The 22,675-nt window shown below is 32.8% G+C and overlaps 1 protein-coding gene across 1 annotated transcript in view; it reads right to left on the reverse strand.

Moving 5' to 3' along the window:
• Positions 1-4,576: 4,576 nt before the first annotated feature.
• BCHE (butyrylcholinesterase) overlaps positions 4,577-22,675 on the reverse strand; it is a 63,319-nt gene continuing 45,220 nt past the window's right edge. Inside the window, exons 3-4 of the mRNA XM_063620426.1 lie at positions 17,786-17,952; positions 4,577-5,172 (exon numbers count right to left, since the gene is read on the reverse strand). Of these exons, the coding sequence (XP_063476496.1) occupies positions 5,048-5,172; positions 17,786-17,952 (292 nt within the window). The 3' untranslated portion in view covers positions 4,577-5,047. The remainder of the gene's footprint in view (positions 5,173-17,785; positions 17,953-22,675) is intronic.

The following is a 22,675-nucleotide window of genomic DNA, read 5'->3' on the forward strand; positions in this document are numbered from 1 at the left end:
CCCTTCAAGGCAGCAGGTTCTCTTCTGGCCCAGGGTGTGTCTGGAACTGTTGTCCAGAAGATAGGCCCTGGAAAGGCAGCCTTATGACTCTGACCTATGCCCTATCCTGCTGTGACTGAGCTGGTATTCAAGATGAAAGACAAAGTCCTCCCTATTCTTGCCTCTCCTCTCCTTAAGCAGAAGGAAAGGGTATCTTTTGGAGTTACGAACTGTGCAGCCTGAGGTTAGGGGAGAGGTGATGCTAGCTCGCTAGCTCTCCTTTAGCTGCCCTCCCAACCCCCAAGCAACCAAGTTCACTGTCTCTTGACCCAGTTCAGTACTAGAACTTTCCTAGGAGTTGCAGTTCTTGTGGCCTAAACTGCCTTTCAAGTTTATTTGAGGCATGAGAGCTCTTTAGCTTGTGATGGTGAGGCTTGCAGGAACTCAAATTCTGACTATTGGAATCAGCAAGTCTCCTCTGGCTAGGGCTTGTTTGCTCCCTCTGTGGACAGGCATCAGATATGTTTTAACTGCTTTTCCTTTCTGCTATAACAGAACAGCACTGAGTTCAATGCCTCACAATTGCTACACTCTCCCTCCCCCAGTGCACAGAAATGTTCCCCACACCACATCACAGCTGCTAAGGAGTGGGGGAGGGGTGGTGTCTAGATTCAAGACTGTTTTTTCTACTTCTTCAGAGTCTTTATTAGTTAAACAAAACTAAAGCCAGGTACTGTGAGAACTCACCTCATTTTTGGTTCTCATGAAGGTGCTTTTGTTGTGTAGACGGTGGTTAAATTGGTGTCTTTGTGGGGGCGGGGGACGATCCTGTAGCAGCTTCTGTTCTGCCATCTTGCTCTGCCTCCTCTTTCTACTGCAAACTCTAATGGGGTGATTTTTAACCAGATGAAAGACAGATCAAGATAAGTTAACCTCATTGAATCTGGGGGCTAATGGCTAACTGTAGAGGAAAATTTCTCACTCACTCTCTCACTTTTCAAAAAATTCTGAATTATAGATATTGTTTACTTTTGGATATACTATTAAATTTCAGTGAGGCTATATAGATACTTTTATTATTTCTTCCTCCAGTAAAACAGTAATGCCTTCCTATTTTTGTTGATAATATTTTTTACTCAATTACTGACAATGTAATATAATTTTTTATTCAATTAAATTGTAAATAGTTATAGCTGTAATTATTGTAAACAGTTACAGCTGCAGTTGAAAATGACAAATCAAAAATGACAAATGGCCCTAATATATGTTATATTATATATTTTAATTTTAAAATTATATGTGTATATAAATATTTTATATTATTTTACATTACTTTTTAATGCTTAATTAGATGACCTCCATATGATCACCACAGACTGTCCTTTTCTAGGATTCAAAATATCCTTCTTTTTTCCTTCTTGTGGAGACATTTATTGAATGACTCCTTAAAAATAAAATGCAATTTTCATCACTGTAATCGTATGTTGGACATCAACAGGCTCCTGTATGTATAAATTTATGTAAATATACATGTACACATGCGTATATACATTTATAAAACTGGTGTCCCTGCTTTATTCTTTTACAATCTGAAGGTATCACCAAGATGGTGTTGATAAATAGTGCTTCTGATTTACATTTAAATTAAGTATATTTATTCAAAAAATAAACCCTATTTTTTTCTTGATAGTCTCATTTTAAAACAAACTGTTTACATTATAGAGAATATTGAATCCAGTATGACTATAGCTACAACAAGGAATTGTACTAAGTATTGAGTTTTTCACCCCTCTTCAGCAATGTCAGGAAAGTTCTATTTATTAGAATATTATGCATAAATGTCATAACTAAAATTATGTTAAAATTTATCTATGAAATTTAGTTTTGGATTGGCCAGAAATTAATTACCTTAACTTTAAAAATTATTCTCTTTAATATTGTTTGGATCTGTGTGCCCACCCAAATCTCATGTGAAATTGTAATCCCCAGTGTTGGAAGTGAGGCCTGGTGGGAGGTGACTGGATCATGGGAGTGGAATTCTTGTAACTGATTTAGTAACATCCCCCTTGGTACTGTATAGTGAGTGAGTTCCTACAAAATCTGGTTATTTAAAAATATGTGGCACTTGCCCCTTGTTCTCTCTTCCTCCTGCTCCATCCATGTAAGACGTGCCTGCTTCCCCTTCACTTTCCACCATGATTGAAAATTTTCTGCATCCTTTCCAGAAGCCATCATTCTTCCTGTACAGCTTGTGGAACTGTGAGCCAATTAAAACTCTTTTCTTTATAAATTACCCAGTCTTACATATTTCTTTATAGTAGTGCAAGAATGGACTAATATGCTCTTCATGCTACTAATATTCAGCAGCCAATTTCTGGAAAAACACAACTAGCTGTAATTTTTTTAAGGAATGTGACTTGTTATGTTAATCTTATAATACTACATAAATACCAAATGATAAAGAATAATTACTTTCCAGTACTTAAAAAACCGTTTGGGCTAAATTTCCTGATACTGGTTGGACTTACTACACTTGTTCTTTTCTAAACTTAGAGCTAATTTTCTCTCACACTTTGGGGAAATATACCTAAAAAATTTACCAAAATTAGGTAATAACCCCTGTGGCTTTGTATCAAATACAAATGCCTGTGGCTTTGTGTATTTATGCTAAGATAACATCTCACCACAGTCTGCCCTGTAGGAAGGGTTTTATTCCATTTGGTGTTTTAATACTTATACACTGTTAATGTTTAAATTCACCAAAATTTTTGCCATCTATGTGCCCACTGAAGTACCAAGGAGAAGCCAAAGATACTGACTTCCATGTTTCTACCATCACTTGGGAGTCCCTGAATTAGAATCCTCCCTCTAAACTGAACTTTAAGTGGTGATATCAGTAAAGAAATTCACATAGATTCTGTTAGGCAACTTTTTTGTGGGTTTGTTGTTGTTGTTGTTGTTATTGTTATAATCTTAACCTAGATTTCTGCAACAGTGCTGGGAAAAGTAGATTCATGTTAGCTTTTTATAGAACAAACATGGAGAGGTTTACGTGCTGGCTAACACTTCTTGTTGCATTTGGCTAAATGCTTTACAGTAAGTCAAGGAATGTCTAGATATAATTCAAGAGCACACCAATTGGTTGTCCAAGATGGGACAAAGTAGTTCATAGGATCTTTTTATATGACTAGGACTTGTCATATCAAGCAGTTTACAGATGTTCTATGAACATTTGTTGTTTTCCTAATGATTAATCTTAACAAGTATATTTTTAAAGGGTCTTTAATGGTGTTGAACAGATGTCATCCTGTTTTATATATCAGAGTATTCTACATCAAAAAGAAACTTAAGTGATTGAGAAAAACATAGTGGAATCCGGTAAGAATGACACCTGAAACAAAGATGATGAGTCTAATAACCCATCTATCCTGTGTGTGGTTGTTTTTTCTCAGAATGAGGGAGAAGCTATAAAGCAAATATCTTTATTTACAATAACCCATAAGTAATATAAACACAGATGTGGCTCTTATTATAACTGTATCTAGAGTACCATGAACTTTGAGTGACTGAGTGAGGATGGCAGACCCATACTATATCTAACTATAGACACTTTTTGACCAATAAACAATGGGGCTTGCGGCCAGGCACAGTGGCTCACACCTGTAATCCCAGCACTTTGGGAGGCCAAGGCAGGTGGATAACTTGAGGTCAGGAGTTCGAGACCAGCATGGCCAAGATGGTGAAACACCGTCTCTACTAAAAATACAAAAATTAGCTTGGCGTGGTGGCACACACCTGTAATCCCAGGTATTTGGGAGGCTGAGGCAGGATAATTGCTTGAACCTGGGAGGCAGAAGTTGCAGTGAGCTGAGGCTGTACCATTGCACTCCAGCCTGGGCGACAGAGGGGGACTCTGTCTCAAAAACAAAACAAAACAAAACAAAAAAACAAAGAAACAATAGGGCATGCTTTAACCATCAGTATACAGACCTATACATTCAATTTGTCTTACCCTGAAGGCAAATTTTCAATGCTTAATTAGCATAAATAATATACACTCCCTTGTTCTGGAACTTAAAATACTCTGACTTCTCTCCTTTAGTAAACTACTAAGTGAATTTATTCAATGGCATGTGCTCCCTTGCCAAGCATCCTAATAAATGCAGCTCTGTAATTTTTTTAATTGCAAAAATAAGACAGTTTGTCTATAGAAAGTACAACCATTTCTTTTCTGGAATTGAACAATTTTCCTATTAATATGTTAATATTTCTGGGTCCAGGCAAGGGTTGCCCTGTCCCAGATGGTACACAACCTAACTTTCGACTTCTATGTATCCACTTTTTAAAAATTTTTGAATTACGGAAAGGTAATTCACATATGTACATGTTTGTGACGATTTGAGGATAGAGGAGGTGAGGGAGAGCAAGAGTCAAATGAAGAATGTAATTTGAAGGCATTACATAAATAATTACATGATTTTATATTTTGTTTCTTGGTAGCAGCATTCTGTTTCTATTATAAGGTGTTTTAAAGTGGCTGAGCCTCTCATTTTAAGATTCTTTCTTGTCTTTATATAAAAAACAAAGAGACCAATGATTTTCTGTGCTTATTTTAATATCTCATATTGACATTCAATTCTTATTTTAATTAGGAAACATAATATTGTAAACTATGGTGTACAGTGTTTCAAAATTTAATTCATTTAAAAAAGATACCTTTTTATGAGTGGTAATGAAAATACACGTGACTACAAGCAGAGCACTGATAATTTTGGGGGGAAAAACTTAAATTTATTAAGAAAGCAAAGAAATTGAAGCAGGCCATTGTTTTAATATGCATATAATTAATTGTAGAACTTTATATTGTGAAATTTAATTAAACATGTTCTAGCCATTTGGGTTTTGAAATGCTAGGTAAAATACTAAGTTAAAGATGTGAGGAATCAATATTATCCTTCTGGCATTTTTGTTTCAGCTACATAATAGCTTTCTTAGTGGGTGTGTAAAAAAGTTCCTGATATTTTTGCCTTGATCTAAAGGAAAATACGTTCTATAAAGGGTAAATCTATTAGAGACCCACACAACTTTCTTTCTTGCTAGTGTAATCGTTAAATTGATTTTTCCAGTCCATCATGTAATTGCTCCAGCGATGGAATCCTGCTTTCCACTCCCATTCTGCTTCATCAATATTTCCTGTAAAACATGGAATAAGTTGTATTAATCTAAATTTTTATCTGTTTCATTAACTGAAAAATAATTTCGAATACAAAAGCCATTTTCTATAACTACACTGTACAGCATTATTTTATTTATTCTTTATTATTTGTTATTAGCTCTATCTGCCTGAAAAGAGATTTTAATAAAATCTTTAGATTATGTTGAAAATGCAAATAATATATATATAATTTATATAATGTATAACACATAAAATGGAAAGTGAGTTTATATATTGCATTATGTATAATTACATTACATATATTTTCTTTAGTTTTCAAGAGGATATGTAGATATTATGCTCTTTTCTTGACCTGCTTTAAAATAACACAAATTTCATTTAATGGTATCATTTACATATATAGTTATATAACAGATAATTATTTCTGATGAAAATTATATATGAATACAGTCATCCTTAGTATTTGTGGGGAGTTGGTTCTAGGACCTCTCAGGGATACCAGAATCCTCTCACACTGAAGTCCCTAATGTAAAATAGCACAACATTTTCACACAAGCTATGCACATCCCTAGATAATTCATACCTAATATAACGAAAGTGCTGTGTAAATGTTTATTACATTATATTGTTTAGGGAATAATGACAAGAAAAAAAGGTCTGTATATGTTTAGTATAGATGCATTTATTTATCAAATGTTTTTGACTCATGGTTGGTTAAATCCATGGATGTGTAACCCACAAATACAAAGGGCATACTGTATTTATTAATGCATAAGGATAATTATCATTCCACATGGATTTTACCCTTATTATAATACAACGTTTTATTTATTTATTTATTTTTTTGAGACAGAGTTCACTCTTGCCACCCAGGCTGGAGTGCAATGGTGTCATCTCGGCTCACTGCAATCTCTGCCTCCTGGGTTCAAGAGATTCTCAATCCTCAGACTCCTGAGGAGCTGGGATTACAGGTGTGTGCACCACCATGTTTGGCTAATTTTTGTATTTTTGGTAGAGATGGGGTTTCACCATGTTGGTTGGCCAGGCTGGTCTCGACCTCCTGACTTCAGGTGATCTGCCTGCCTGGGCCTCCCGAAGTGCTGGGAATAAATAGTCATAAGCCACCATCCCTGGCCAATACATTTTAATAGGAAGCAATGTTAAGTCATTGTTTCAGCCACTTAACGTGAAAGCAGTTTATTAATTGTGTTGTAAAATAGAAAGATGATTAAGATAATTCCTGCTTTCAAGTAGTTTGCAAAGTATATGCATGTGTTAGGAGAAAGGAGTGTGTAGGTAGGAATAGTGTGAGGCAGTGAACAACAAATGGCCTATATACTTCAAGAACTTTGAAATTCTGATTTATTTGGAAGTGTATTGTTAAAAAATACAGATTGTGAACAGTAAAAACTATTAAATTACAATGTTTTAAGACACATATTTCTGTTCCTGGTATAAAGGCATAATAAGCATTATATATAACTGTGGTTTTCTTACTTTTTAAACTTTTAGAATGCTAAGCTACAGTCATTAAACTAACAAAAAATTTTAAGTAATTTCATATATACTGAAAATAGGAACTGGCAACTCTTTTAATATATACTTTTCAGTTAGAAATCTTTGAAATTAATTAAACTTTGTAAGATATTATTTTGGAGGAGAAAATTTAGTGACTAATTTTAAGCTAGTACAAAAATAAAAATATTTAAACATTTGTACAGACATTACAATATCTCTTGTAATTTAGGATATATTTAGGCTTGAAATGTTCACAATGCTTGGACACTGGAAAAATATTTGAAAGTTTACATAAAATGTTTCACTTTCATGTAAAAATGGCTTTTAAAAAGGTCAATCACCATAATCACTATTTTTTTGTGAATAATATAACTTCTATAAAGGGTCAAAAAAGATTAGATGTGGAAGAAAGATGTTAAATATCATACCAAATCATCCATTTTTATGGTCTTTTAAAAAATAACACAATGTTGTTTCAAATATTACTTATATAAAATAAAAACTCTAAAGCCCAGAAAAAAATTTTCTTGATAAATAAATTTTTGGTAATTTAAAATTTAGACCATGAATTTTCATCCTTATAGAAAGTGTCCTAGATCTGATTTTCTTTTCTTGTTCATGGAATAATACCAAATTCACTGATGTACATAAATTTACATTTTTTCCTATGTGTCTTAATCAAATGTCTATACAATTTAGTATTTTGAAATGCTTTTTAGTTCACAAATGCTCTATAAATCTAAATCTGCTTTAGAAATAGGGGGCATTGATTGAGACAATAAAATATGGAACATTTAATTATTTCCTAGTGAAATCCAGAGAAAGTGAATACACCATAATGAGTAAATAAAATATTGAGTTTGAAATAAAAAAAATCAAATTCAAAATTAAACGTTTTCCTCTTTCCTCTCCTTTTCTTAGTCCTCCTCTGTTTTGTCTTCTTATTTCATATTGGCTTGTTTATTACTAAGAAGACAAAATCTAGTCACAAGTCAATTTCACATTATTATCAACATCAGCAATATTCATGATTAAAAACCATGTAACTTAAATGGCTGGAACATCATAATAAAAAATTTAGGGCTGGCACATTATAAACAAGGATTAAACTTGATTAGCAAATTTTAACTTATTTAAAATTTGAGGGAATAAAGACCTTTATGGTAGACAATGTATTTGCTTTACAATTGATTAATTAAAACATAATTATATTGTAGAACAGTCATAATGCTCAAACAATGTAGGTTTCTTAGAATTGTAACCTCAACCAAAATGCAGGCTTCTAACTCAATGTACTTATTGTGAAGGGGATCAATATATATTTTGTATGAATTCAGAGATACAAAGGAAGAATAATGCTGCCACCAATGTTTCTTTTCATGCCTCATGGTGTCTGAAAGTCCACAAATATAATGATAATAGCAACGTTGATTGTCATTCTCTAAGTGTAAATATTTTTTATGAGAAAGGGAAAAAATAATCAAATTCTGAAGGAGAGAAGAAAAGGAAATGTGTAGAAAAGAGAAAAAGAAAGTGGAGTCTTGATACTAAATTCACAGGTCAAATATTGATGTGACGTTTTCTTTAAAGAAGATAAAAATTAATTTTAGAAATAAAGAACCCTAACTTGTAGAAAAAGTTTTATTATTATTTTTTCTTCTTTATAGTAGTAACATTTTGTGTTTTGGACACTGTGAACATAATGGAAAGATTACCATAATATATTATGGTTTTAATTATATTTTATAAAGAAAAATGAATCAATTGATTGACCTTTCCAGATTTTTATGTAGAGAGTAAATGTAAAGTCCTCTTTATTCATACTACAATGATCATACTACATAATAATATGTATAAAAAGTGTCTCAATTCATAATATCAACAATAGGTCACATAGTATTTATCCATTAACCTCAGCGGATGGCATTTAAATAATACGTGTAAAATACAGTAATATAGAGAAGTGAAAATAAAAGAACAAGGGCAAATATATAGCAGAAATGTAAATAAAAGAAAAAAATTAGAGTTGGCAAATGTATAGCAGGCATGATAAAAATCAAGGCCAAAAAATAAATGAGTAAATAAGTATATATTAATAGGATTTTAAATCTTCAATATTAATAAAGCTTACAATTCTCATAACTATTTTTTGGAGAAATATCTTCATTCTTGTAGAATTTCATGCATCTTTACTATTTCTTAAATAAAAATAGAGCAGAAATAAATAAGGACATTGAGGACCTTATTCATATAACTATGTAGTAAGAATATAGTTGATTTAAAACATGTGTAAACTTAGAGACAGATAATTTACTTTTTGCCAAAGAAAAATAATGTGTTAAAAATAATGTGTTGTTACATTAATTATACCCCAATAAAGCTTATTAAATTTGTATTTAATAAATATATAAATATGTAAAATAGGGAACTGTATAATCTATGTTTACAAAATAAAATTTTATGTCAAGATTTCAAATGATCAAATAGACATATCAGCTAAAAAGATTATCTAATACTTAAGATAGTTTGTGAATATTTATAACGTACACATATGTATAGAGATATTAAAAACAAATTTCTCCAAAGCAAATGTCTGTGTGCAAGGGCAAAGCAAATTTGCAAGTACAAATGTTTAAAAGAAAAGGTAAAAAATATACAGACAGTTGACCTTGAACAACATGAGTCTGAACTGCACAAGTCCACTTTTATGTGGATTTTCTTCCACCTCTGTCACTCCAGAGACATCAAGACCAACAGCTCCTTTTCCCCTCCTCCTCCTCCTCAGCTTACTCAATGTGAAGATGACAAGTATGAAAACCTTTATGATGATCAACTTCCACTCAATAAATAGTAAATATATTTTCTCTCTTATGATTTTCATTTTCTTTACACTAGCTTACTTTATTATAATAATATAGCATATAATACAAATATTATTGATAAAATATGTTAATCAAATGTTTATGTTATTGGTAAGGTCCAGTCAAGTAGGCTTAATTAGTCAACTTAATCAGTAGTTAAATTTTGGGGGATTCAAGAATTACAGGCAGATTTTCAACTCTGCAGGGGTTGGTACCCCTAACCCCCAGGTTGTTTTTCCAGAGTCAACTGTTTGTGCAAACATAGATGATATTTCCAAACTTGCATTCAGAGGTAAATTTACTAGTAAATACTTTTACACTAAAACAAGAAAAAGCAAGTTTAGAATAATTTTTAAAGCATAAATAAAATAAAATAAATATAAGAGAAGTGAATATATTCCTGATGCGAATGAACCAGCAAACAAAGGCAGCTATTTGGAATAAAGACCCTACCTCAGAAATGAAATTAATATGTTGATGTCATATAATATTCTTACAATCTAGACTCTAAGAAGACAAAGGTAAAAAAAAAAAAAACTCGTGAATATAGTAAAAGCTTATACATTTATGAATCAATAACCAGAACATGTCAGTTTCTCATTTAAAATTACTAAATGGCTTTACTTAGGATATAATTTAAATTCCTTAGCATGATGCACAAGACACTTCATCTCTGGTTCCTGCTTATCTGGCTTCTCTCCACTTTGCCTTCACATTGAGATTCAGTGCAGGTATCTTCTCTTCTTAAAAGCTTTCCATAGTCCTGGGCCCTGACTCCACTTCACTGTGAGTAAGCAGACCCTGTCATTTTCATCTGTGCAGCTCTAGCTGCTAGTGCAGTTCCTGGCTCACAGCAGCAGCATATAGGCTCTGTAAATGTTATCAAATTAGTTGACAAAAAAGATTTTTTAAAAGATAAATTATATTTCTATTAGGTATCTTGTTATACATCTGATAAGATGTCCTGAAAAACATTCAGAAACTAGTTAACTGTCAACTACCTAGGAAAGATAACCCATTAAAACCACCACAAATGTCTATTTAGAATTTTTTTTCTCTTTCCATTTTTTGTATTTTTGTGGGTAATTGCTATTAGGAACAATTCACATTAATTTTCATTAATAAACATTTTGCAAACCAGTTGCCCTCCCCACCCACAAAATACTTACGTTGACTTTAACAAAAATGTTAAGTGGTGTTTTGGAGAGGGGATTATACCAGCATTACTCATACTCATTGTAATTTTGACAACATATTAATCTCGTACTACGGATGCAAGTACATTTTCCACTCTGTAGGAAAAGAAACTGTTTGAAAATTCTGCAAGGGAAATGGCCTTCGATGAAATTCAACATCCCCTCATGTTAAAAATTCTCAATAAACTAGGTATTGATGGAACATATCTCAAAATAATAGGAGCTATTTATGACAAACCCATAGCCAATATCATATTAAATGGGCAAAAGCTGGAAGCATTCCCTTTGAAAACCGGCACAAGACAGGGATGCCCTCTCTCATCACTCCTATTCAACATAGCATTGGGAGTTCTGGCCAGGGCAATCAGACAAGAGAAAGAAAGGGTATTCAAATAAAAAGAAAGGAAGTCAAGTTGTCTTTGTTTGTAGACAACATGATTCTATGTTTAGAAAACCCCATCATCTCAGCCCAAAACCTCCTGAAGCTGATAAGCAAATTCAGCAGTCTCAGGATACAAAACCAATGTGCAGAAATCACAAGCATTCCTATACACCAATAATAGACAAGCAGAGAGCTAAATCATGAACGAACTCCATTCACAATTGCTACAAAGAGAATAAACTATGTAGGAACACAGCTAACAAAGGATGTGAAAGACCTCTTCAAGGAGAACTACAAACCACTACTCAAACAACTAAGAGTACACAAACAAATGGAAAAACATTTCATCCTCATGGATAGGAAGGATCAATAGCATGAAAATGGCCATATTGCCCAAATTAATTTATAGATTCAATGCTATTCCCATAAACTACCATTGACTTTCTTCACAGAATTAGAAAAATCTACTTTAAATTTAATATGTAACCAAAAAAGAGCCCGCATAGCCAAAACAATCTTAAGCAAAAAGAACAAAGCTGTAGGTATCACGCTACCTGACTTCAAACTATACTACAAGGCTACAGTAACGAAAACAGCATATTACTACCAAAAGAGACATATAGACCAATGAAAAAAACACAAATCTCAGAAATAACATGACACATCTACAACCATTTGTTCTTTGACAAACCTGAAAAATGAAGCAATGGGGAAAAGATTCCCTATCTAATAAATGGTGCTGGGAAAACTGGTTAGCCATATACAGAAAACTGAAACTGGACCCCTTCCTTACACTTTATACAAAGATTAACTCAACATGGATTAAAGACTTGAAGGTAAAACCTCAAAAAATAAAAATTCTAGAAGAAAATCTAAGCAGTATCATTCAGGACCAAGGCATGGACAAAGACTTCATGACAAAAATGTCAAAAGCAATTGCAGCCAAAGCCAAAATTGACAAATGGAGTATAATTAAACTAAAGAGCTTTTGCACAGCAAAATAAACTATCATCAGAGTGAACAGGCAACCTACAGAATGAGAGAACATTTTTGCAATCTATCCATTTGACAAAGGTCTAATATCCAGAATCTACAAGGAATTTAAACAAATTTTTAAGAGAAAAGCAAACAACCCCATCAAAAAGTGGGCACATAATACGAACAGACACTTCTCAAAAGAAGACATTTATGTGGTCAACAAACATATGAAAAAAAGCTCAACATCACTGATCATTAGAGAAATAAAAATCAAAATCACAATGAGATACCATCTCACACCAGTCAGAAAGGCAATTATTATAAAGTCAAGAAACAATAGATGCTGGTGAGGCTGTGGAGAAATAGGAATCCTTTTACATTATTGGTGGGAATGTAAATTAGTTCAACCATTGTGGAAGACAGCGTGGCAATTCCTCAAGGATCTGGAACCAGAAATACCATTTGACCCAGCAATCCCATTACTGGGTGTATACCCAAAGGAATATAAATTGTGCAACTATAAAAACCCATGCATGACCAGGTGCAGTGGCTCACGCCTTTAATCCCTGCACTTTGGGAGGCCGAGGTAGGTGGATCACCTGAGGTCAGAGGTTCGAGACCAGCCTGACCAACATGGAGAAACCCTGTCTATACTAAAAATACAAAATCAGCCAGGCGTGGTGGCATATGCTTGTAATCCCAGCTACTCAGGAGGCTGAGGCAGGAAAATCACTTGAACCCAGGAGATGGAGGTTGTGGTGAGCCAAGATCACGTCATTGCACTCCAGCCTAGGCAACAAGAGTGAAACTTCATCTAAAATAAATAAATAAATAAAGCGCATGCACATGTATGGTTACTGCAGCACTATTTACAATAGCAAAGACATGAAACCAACCCAAAAGCCTATCAGTGATAGACTGGATAAAGAAAATGTGGTACATATATCCATGGAATACTATGCAGTCATAAAAAAGATATGAGATAATGTCCTTTGCAAGGACATGGATGAAGATGGAAGTCACCATCATCAGCAAACTAACACAACTAACACAGGAACAGAAAACCAAACACCGCATGTTTTCACTCATAAGTGGGAGCTCAACAGTGAGAACACATGGACACAGGGAGGGGAACAATACACACTAGGGCCAGTCGGGGATGGAGGGTGAGGGGAGGGAGAGCATTAGGACACATAGCTAGTGCATGAGGGGCTTAAAACCTAGATGACGGGTTGATAGGCTCAACAAGCCACCATGACACATGTATACCTATGTAACAAACCTGCACGTTCTACACATGTATCCCAGAACTTAAAGTAAAATAAAAAAATAAAGAAAATTCTTCAAAAGACCAAATGGCTCAGTATACATAAAACAGTTGAAATCTGGCAGATTATAAATTTTTATGTGGTATGAAAAATAATAAATAATAAAGTTTTTATTTTCAAAAAAATAATTGCCTAATGGATGAATGATAAACACACACAGAAATGTGAATTTGTACCATACAATATGCATAAGTAAATGTAACAACTCATATTGTTGACCTGAGTATTCCTTGGAAAAAGGATAGTGCTTTATACCTGGGCTAGCAATTTTAGTATAAATTTTCAAAACATATTAATAGGACATAAATCTAATAAGAGGTTAGAGGCTCTCTATATAAATATGAATATATCACATACATATATTCACCTTGATACATATGACCTATTAATTTGTTATATTTTTATTCTTCAGCTTTCTATGCCCAATTTTAAATCAATAATAATATCCTTTTTAACCAATTCAGTAATATGAGTGATTTCATTACTTTAAAATTATTTCAAATGTCACCAAGTCTTGTTGTGATTGTAAAACAGAGACAACTTGCTTTGTGTGTGGGTTTTGGGGAGATAGAAAAGATGGGAATCAATATTTTGTTTAATGCCTCACAGGGTAAAGAGAAGGGAACAGTCGTGGAAGGCAATTTGTGAAATAGTAAATTTATAAACATATTGGCATAATTTTTTCAGTTCACTTCTTTGTGATCTTTGTTTTGTATGCATTGTCTCATTTTAAAAAAAATCGTTTTCTCTCCTATGAAAATAATAATGATAAGTTTTTTTGTGTGGTTTTTTGTCTAGACAAAAAGGACACTGAGTAAATTTTCACCAGAGCTAAGTCTATTTAACAAAGTCTAAGGAATTCGAAAATATTTCAGTCCATTCAGACTGCCATAACAAAACATCACACACTGGATAGCTTAGATACAACAGAAATTTATTTTTCACAATTGAGGAGGCTTTCCAGCAGATTATACTTCCATCTAAGATCAAGCAACAGTAGACTGTTGACTGATGAGGACCTGCTTTCTGGTTCATAGATGGCAGTCTCATTGCTATGTTCTCACATGGAGGGATGGGGGAGTTCCCACAGGATTTTTTTTTTTTTAGAGCATTAATCCCTATTAAATGAGCTTTTTCTCCATGAACTCATCACCTCCCCCAAGGATTCACCTTCTAATACCAGCACCTTAGTGGTTAGGATGTCAACATATGAATTTTAGGGGGACACAAACATTCAGACCCTAGCAGAAGAGAATGCAAAGGTGAATTAACCCACAATTGCTAGTGGAGGTGAAGATAGAAGAGATTATACTGATATTTAATTAAGTCTGCCATCATAATTAAGAAACAACAACATTCTTCATGTATTTGAGTGTTCCCTGAAAATCTCTTCTGTCTCCATCACATTGTTATTTTTCTGTTTTTGATCAGTTATTAAACTTATCATGGAATGCATACTTCTTTATGCAATAAATCTCAATCATTAATTGTTCTGTTGTAATTTTGAGTATGGGGTAAGATCGTAGAGTGAACTAGTATAAACTTAGGCTAGGCTTTATGAAGACTTCATGTAGTTTAAAGTGGAACAGTTAATTTAACTTGATTATTAAATTATTCAAAGCCACTTGTTTATTTGTTTTGTTTTGCTTTTAATGATTCAGGCATATTAAGACAATAAACTAGTTTCATTATTTTCTCCAAATCACCTCTGCATTCCCTCATCTTTGACTGCCAGTCTTGCTAACTGATTAGCAAATAGTAGTAAATGATTCTCAAAGTAACCAGTTCAAAGGGTATTTTGGTCCTTAAATTTACACGTGCTTTTTAGTGTTGGCAAGCACGATTTATTCAAAGGTCAATGGAGGAATTAGTGGATCTAACTTTTTTTCTTCATTAGGATAATATGAAGGACTTTTGTTCTTTAAATAAATTTACTCTTCTACTTTTAGTGAAAAAATATTATTATCCTTGACAATGGTCATTTTTCTACTTCCTTTTCTTTTTTCAAATAGGTATGAGATTGTAATATTGAATAGTTATATCCTTGTGGAAATCTGAATTTGATAACATTTGAAATAAATATTGTGAATTTTATTTCTTGCAGGTGCATGCAATAACGGCATAGCCATGTGCTGAAGTATGGTCTGAAAGTTAAGTGTTAGAATTTTTGTGTTTAAACAAGTCTTAAGAATCATTTTATTTGAGAACATTTATTGCTCAAATGTAAACTACTGCTGAGGTGGTACTTACAAAGCTTATTGGGCTTCCATCTTGAGTAAGGTAAATATTTTTCCTTTCAAGAAAGCCAGCTAGTAGTTATTCTTTGAAATTTTTCTTTACGTATAGAGTTGCTTTAAAAAAAATTCCAAAAACTTTAGCCCAGGTCATCTGAATAACGCATTCTCAAAACATTAAAGATTAAAATATTTGAAGTTTTGTGACTTGAAAAATATAAGGTATGGCAAGAACATGGGCCCTTAATCTTTTTAATCTGTCCACACTATTTATTTATAAAACCTAAATCCTTGTAACTTCAAACTGATTTTGTTCAAATGTAACATTTTTATTACTAACGAATACATGTTACAATAATCGTATCATGCATTTACTTCAAAATTATAAAATATATCTAGTATGAAAACCTTATTATGGGGGAATTAATTAGAAAAAATGATATAATACAAAATTATATTTTCAAGACCCACTGAACCTAATCTTAAGCGTGGTCCTAGACCACAGCTAGGTAGGTATTTCCAGCGTTACACAAGCTAGGAATTTGTTCAACATTGTATGAGAAATAGGAGCAGCTGGCCAAAAACTTTGGAGTTTGTTTATTTAATCTGCTTTCTGGCAGGTAAGTATTTGGAAATAGAAATTTGTGAAGGATAGTTTTTAAAAATGCTAATATTCAAATTTTATTGTATCAGAACATAAATTGCAATAAATCACACGTGATTTAACCAGAAGGGCTCAGCTTGGCTTATAATAAATAAGTCACTTAAAATAACCCACTCATTGTATCTCGAATTATAACCCTCTCATATAAAAATATTTTAAATAAAGATTAATAATATATAGTATGTGATATGATAAATGATAGTATCTCTTTGGGTCTCTTGGCAGATTAATGAGTTACCTCATCGTTATTTACACCCGGAGGACACAAGGACGGCACTGTTGCTCTGCCAAGAGAAGCAGAATCCCGTCTCTGGTTATATATTATGTCACAGAACATTTGGTAATACACAGAGCACTGGTATATCAGAAACATTTCCCAAGCAGATGGAGTACATAATTATAATTTTTGTGAGTAATGTCTGATAATCAAAAGGCGTATTAAACAATCAAATACAGCTCTGAGATGTCCATATTTGCTGAAACTAGCCCCCAACTTATCTAAACAAGAAATGGAAAACATCTACTGTATTATGATACCTACTATACAGCCTGAAAATTACAGAGAGTCATGGTGAACAGAATAGCAAACTCTGAAGGGAAGGACCTGACCAGCAATATGTCTGATGGCTGAAAATCAATTACTTTTAGAAAGTATACTTAAGGAAGCACATGGATTATAAACAGCTGAAATTTTAAAAACTTGACAGTGAGTTGGATATATGTCATATCTGTCAGAGAAGATCAAACTAAGGTGACACATGTTTGATCACTCAAGTGGATTGAAATATTTTCTTAATAATGAATATTGAGATAATAATCTGAACAAATTTTCATAGTATTTCCTTACCTATTTCTCATCAATCACTTCCTTAAGACTAGTTAACTAAATAACTATTCATTTATAATATGTAATATTATATAATATTATATTATGCAATGTGTGTGTGCTCTTAGATAAATATTTCCAAGTTCAGAATATTTAGAAATTTTTTATTGTGTTTTTAAATATGTAAACTTTGAAGTTTTTTTCTCCGTTTAAATCAAGGTTCTATTGTTTATCAATAAATCTGCTTTTACCAATTTATGCATACTTATTTTTTAGTTCTATACATTATGATTATTTGATATATTTACTTCTTTGTCCATTAATTAATTCCACAAAGATTTTCTGAATAACAAGTAGGGCTCTATTTTAGTTTCCTTTTTCTATTTTATATTTCCACAGGGTGAAATTCATATTTTAGTTTTCTTTATTTAACTACTAAAGTACTGGTCATATAGTAAGAGTTCAAAACATATCTAAACTTGATAGAAGAAAGTCTTAAAAATAATGTATTCATTAAATCAAGTTATTTTAAAGTCAAAGATACATATAGTAACTCCATCACCATGCCTTGGAGAATATACTTCATCCCTTTTTCACATAACCCATCATCTATTAAATAACCAAACACTAAAAACACACACACCTGTCATTTCCAAGACTTTTGGAAAAAATAATGTCCAGAATCGGCATTGTTGAGCACGTAGTTTCGTCATTATTCTTGTTGACTCTGTATTCAAGGTTAGATATTTTTGTTCAGTGCTTTTGAAGACAGGCCATCTTGTGCTATTGTTCTGAGTCCCATCTGGATTCCTAAATAATAAAATAGAGACATTATAGTAAAATTGAAATCATTGTTAAATTAAAAAGAATATTGTTTTCTAACACTGTTCACAAGAGCTTTAAAGAGTTTAAGACAGAAAAAATGTGGATATATATTGATGATATGAAACGTAAGTGAACTGGGCTTAGTGGTTTTAGTACTGAGAACCACTATGTTATTTAAAATTGTAAGAATTAAAATTTAAAGTTGAACTTTTATATGCATTTCTGCTTAACATATTGGAAGAAGAAATTTTTTATTTCAATAAAATATATCTTCATTCACACTTAAACATGCTCAAAGGGTGGTGTTACTTTTGTTTCATTATCTTCCCTTATCCCAGGCCCAAAAATTTCACAATAAGGAATCATATCACTTACTCATCATTTTCATCTATTTCATTCTATATACTCTTATTAATACTGCCTGAGTTTAAGACCAAGTTTAATTACAAATCTTACTATGTAATAATCTCATTACTCCAGGAAACTTATTTCAGTCCCACTTTTAAGTTTATCTAACATCTCATAGATCTGTTTACTAATTAAAAATCTTTCAATAATTCTTCAGTGGTTTCATATTAATGTTAATGAACATGGTACCACCCACATTTTCAAATTTATTTTCAGATATTCTTTTTATAAACCCAGCCAATAGGAATTAGGGAATTAGGTAGAGTTCCCCAGTAAATCCCTCCTTTTTTCATTTCTTCTCTTTGCTCCAGCTGTTACTTTTGCTTGGAATTCTTTTATTTTCCAATTTTATGTGTCTAAACTCATTCAAAACTTTCATGTTATCTTTTTATGATATTTCCCATGCTTATAGTTGTGATTTGAAAATGAATAACTGTCGACTCTATCTTTTCAATATCTACAGTGTTGAGCTCATTTATACCTTTATAGCACTCAATAATATATTAATGCCAAGGTCACACAAACAGGAACTCAGAGTTTTTTTAAAGTGGCTCTACAGAGTCACTACATCTGTAGATTTCCTTATAATATATCTTCATGTTATTAGTATGAGTTAGACATGGATCTAGCCTCTAGAAATATAAATATGAAACACAAAGTTTTCCTCAGGGAATTTGTAAGCAAGAAAATCCAGGGAAACAAGGAACTACAACATAAGATAGCATAAACCAAGTCTAAAAAAAGGGCCACAAATTGTTCAGAAGAGGGAGCAGTCATTACATGCTTGAAAGGAAATTACCTGATGGAATGGGAATCTGGCTGAAAGAGAGCAAATAAGGACCTGAGCTAGAAAGGAAAGATGGGAAAGCTAGAAAAAGGGATAGAATTAACATAGACATTAATGATTAATCTACTTCTTAGTTCAAATAATGATGAAAAAACTAGTTTTGTTGAATTCTAGGATAGAAGGAGATACCACTGAATTTATGGACTTAGGATATTAGTGTTGTCACATTAAGGTCTAATAGCCCTGGAAAATTGTTTGAAACCGAACTTGTAGGCATTTACTACTCTTGAGGAACTTTTGACTAAATGGCTAGTGTGAGCATAATATTTTAGAAATATTGATCTGAAGGTGGTATTTAGAATAATCAAGAAACTATAAAGTTTTTCAGCCTTTTCTAACATAAACAAAAGATTAAAGTGACAAATATAAGTAATTCATTCCTTGCTCTTATTCTACCTTATGCTAAATCATATAAGAAAAACTCTGGTTGAACTTTTCTGAAAGTTCAACACAAAAAATCCTTCATAATTCAGATACCTTCTGTATATTATTAATAGAAATTTTGGAGTAGTATGAGCAGATCTAAGTTTGTTTTGCTTTGTTTTGTTTAGCCAAAGTCTCTAAGTCCAGTAGAATTTGGAAGGAGAAGTAAACATTCATCTAGTATGGTTATCAAGAGGCAGATTTTTGCCATCAAGAACTTATATTGAATATGCACCATAAATTCATATTTTATCATAGATGCAGATATGTTCAACCATGAATCCAGGAGCTTTAGAGACAAAGAGTTTCTTGATGTACTAGTTTATTTTATGGAGGAATTGGATAATTTAATAAGAACTATTAATAATCAGAGCTATTCACGCTAAACCAATGTCATAGTAGGATTGAAACCTCCTGCTTTAGGGTATTATTTGAGAGAGGTCAAGGAGAAAATTTCTCCAGATCACAGATGGCACAATTGTCTACGTAAATTATGTAGTCTTTTTTCTTTCTTTTAAAGCTGTAGAAACTAACAAGTACAGCTGCTGGAGGCTGGATATTAAACCAGGAGAACCGATGGTCTGATTCAGTACAGCAATTCTGATGTTCCTAAATTGCCCACTTTTCTTCTAATTCTGCTCTAATTTACTTATGGCACCATTTTAACTGCACATTCATTTCTGTCTTCTGTGAATGGCGACTTAAACCGAGCTGACTCGTACTTGAGTTCAAGAGCAAAGCACTAATGACACTGTCAGTGAGTGTTCATTTAACAAAGTTTGTCCTATGAAATAACTCATGACATACCAAATTGTAATTTAGAGATAATAAAATTCCTTTGCCTATAGATGCAGATACAGTTATCAAAAGATTGAAATACCTATTGAAGTGATGAAGTATTTTATTCTATAATTTGAAGAAATCTCCAAAGACTTACAAAATAACGAGACAATTCTGTCTGTATCAATTAAAAACTTTGTGAAATACAACATATTTCCACTATACACAATTCCAAAACACTACATATTTATTATTTCAAAATTATAAGATAAATTTAAACATCTTGATTTTGCTATTACTCAAAGGATTTTTTGTTCTCATCACAAAATAAATACTTCAAAATGGTAATAACTAAAATTTTCCATGAAGTTGTATGTGCTCTATTTTTAGTATCAGGTTCTTTTTCTACCTTGTGGTGTACCAAAATGCTCTACAGATCACCCATTAGAATTTTCTACATATGTAGGTTTGAAAGGTTTTAAGACAGAGCTAATTTAACAACAACAAAAAAGCAGAGTATCTTTTTTTACATCTGTGTTACAGAAAATTACTTGCTTGTCATTGATATTTGAGCACATAGTTGATAACTCATTTTATGAACAGATTAAAGAAAAAGACATCAATTGATTCAGGATGCCCTGATACGAAGAAAAATTATGCATCTAGCTTCAAAAATATTCTTGGAATTATAGAATCCTAGTGTTGCCTATTCAAGCCTAAAATGAGAATTAAAATTATCCTTAGGAATTCAGAGACAGTTATTTCTAAGTAAGCTATAGTAATTTTTGAGAGAATATATTTTAATTAGCTTTAAAATCTAGTAAAATAAAGCTATAGTTAATAGTTATATATTAAAAGCCTAGATGAAATCTTTCACTGTCATAAGAGGTTTGAGGAAAATATACTGAATAAGTTTTAAAATGTTAAAATATTTATAGATTCCATTCCATGTCACTTAAATGAAATTCTATTTTAAAATAAGGAATAGAAGGGCTATAAGAAGACCTAAATTTAGAAAACAGATTCATTCCTTCGTTCAACCAATATTTATAAAGTGTGTACTAGATCAGGTATTATTTGAGTGATAAGAGGTTCAACAAATACAAAATAGAAATTCCTTTATCTTGCCATTTTTATTTGATGAGAAAGACAATAAATAAGATCAATAAAGAAATGATGTAATACGTTAGATGACACTAGGTGCTAGTGATAATAAAATGAGGAATGGGGATAAATAGAAATGGCAGGTGAGTATCAGTGTGTGTGTGGGTGGGGGGGATGGTGAGGGAGTCCATAATAAAATATGTGATTGTCCTTTGTCTCTGGTTCTCGCAATGTAATCTCTAAACACTTGGAATCTCGTGCTATGCATGATAGCTTATGCTAACATGATGCCTTATGCTATCTAATAACTTAGGCTCATGAAATGACTCAGGGTGGGGATGGCCACACTGATCATCTTAGGGTAGGAACTGGCCCTGCCAGAAAGACCGTCCATGTGATTAGAGGGTTGAGACTTTTAGCCATGTGATATCATACTGACCTCCATGGAGGGGAAGGAGCTGAAGATTGATTTTAACCATGTGAGCAATGATTCAATCCATCATGCCTATATATAATAATAAAATCCCAATAAAAACTACAGATACAAAGCTCAGGTGAGCTTCTTAGATTGGCAATACTCCATAAGTACACAGGCACAATAGATGTCGTGAAGGTAATAGATCTCTGAGGACAGAGAAGTTTTGCATTTGGAACATTCTAAGTCCACGATGCTCTATGTGTCTCATTCCTCAGCTGGTTCTAATTTATATCTTTTTGCTATAAGAAAACTGTAATTGTAATTACAGGGCTTTCCTGAGTTCTACGAATAGCTCTCGTGAGTTATAAAATCTGATGGAGTCCACAGGGACTCCATATTTGTCAACAGCTAGTCTGAAGTGAGGGTAGACATACGGACCCTAAACTTCTGACTGGTGTGAGAAATCTTGGACCAATTTCGCAGACTGGAAGATTAAACTTGACTTTAACTCTGGGTAAGGGAGTTTTGTAATATTTAATAGAAAATGAAGTGAAGACTTGAGGAGAAAAGGGATGAGCCAAACAGTTGTTTGGGGAAATAGTATTTCAGCAGAAGGGATGGAAAACAAAGATCATGAGAAAAACATGTGCTTAGAGTTTTCCAAGGAAAGCAGGGGGGACAGTGTGACTACAGTGGAGGGCGCAAGGGAATGAGTGTAGGAGGTGAGG

This window comes from Symphalangus syndactylus, chromosome 17 (genome assembly GCF_028878055.3).
Source record: "Symphalangus syndactylus isolate Jambi chromosome 17, NHGRI_mSymSyn1-v2.1_pri, whole genome shotgun sequence".
Lineage (NCBI taxonomy): Eukaryota > Metazoa > Chordata > Mammalia > Primates > Hylobatidae > Symphalangus > Symphalangus syndactylus.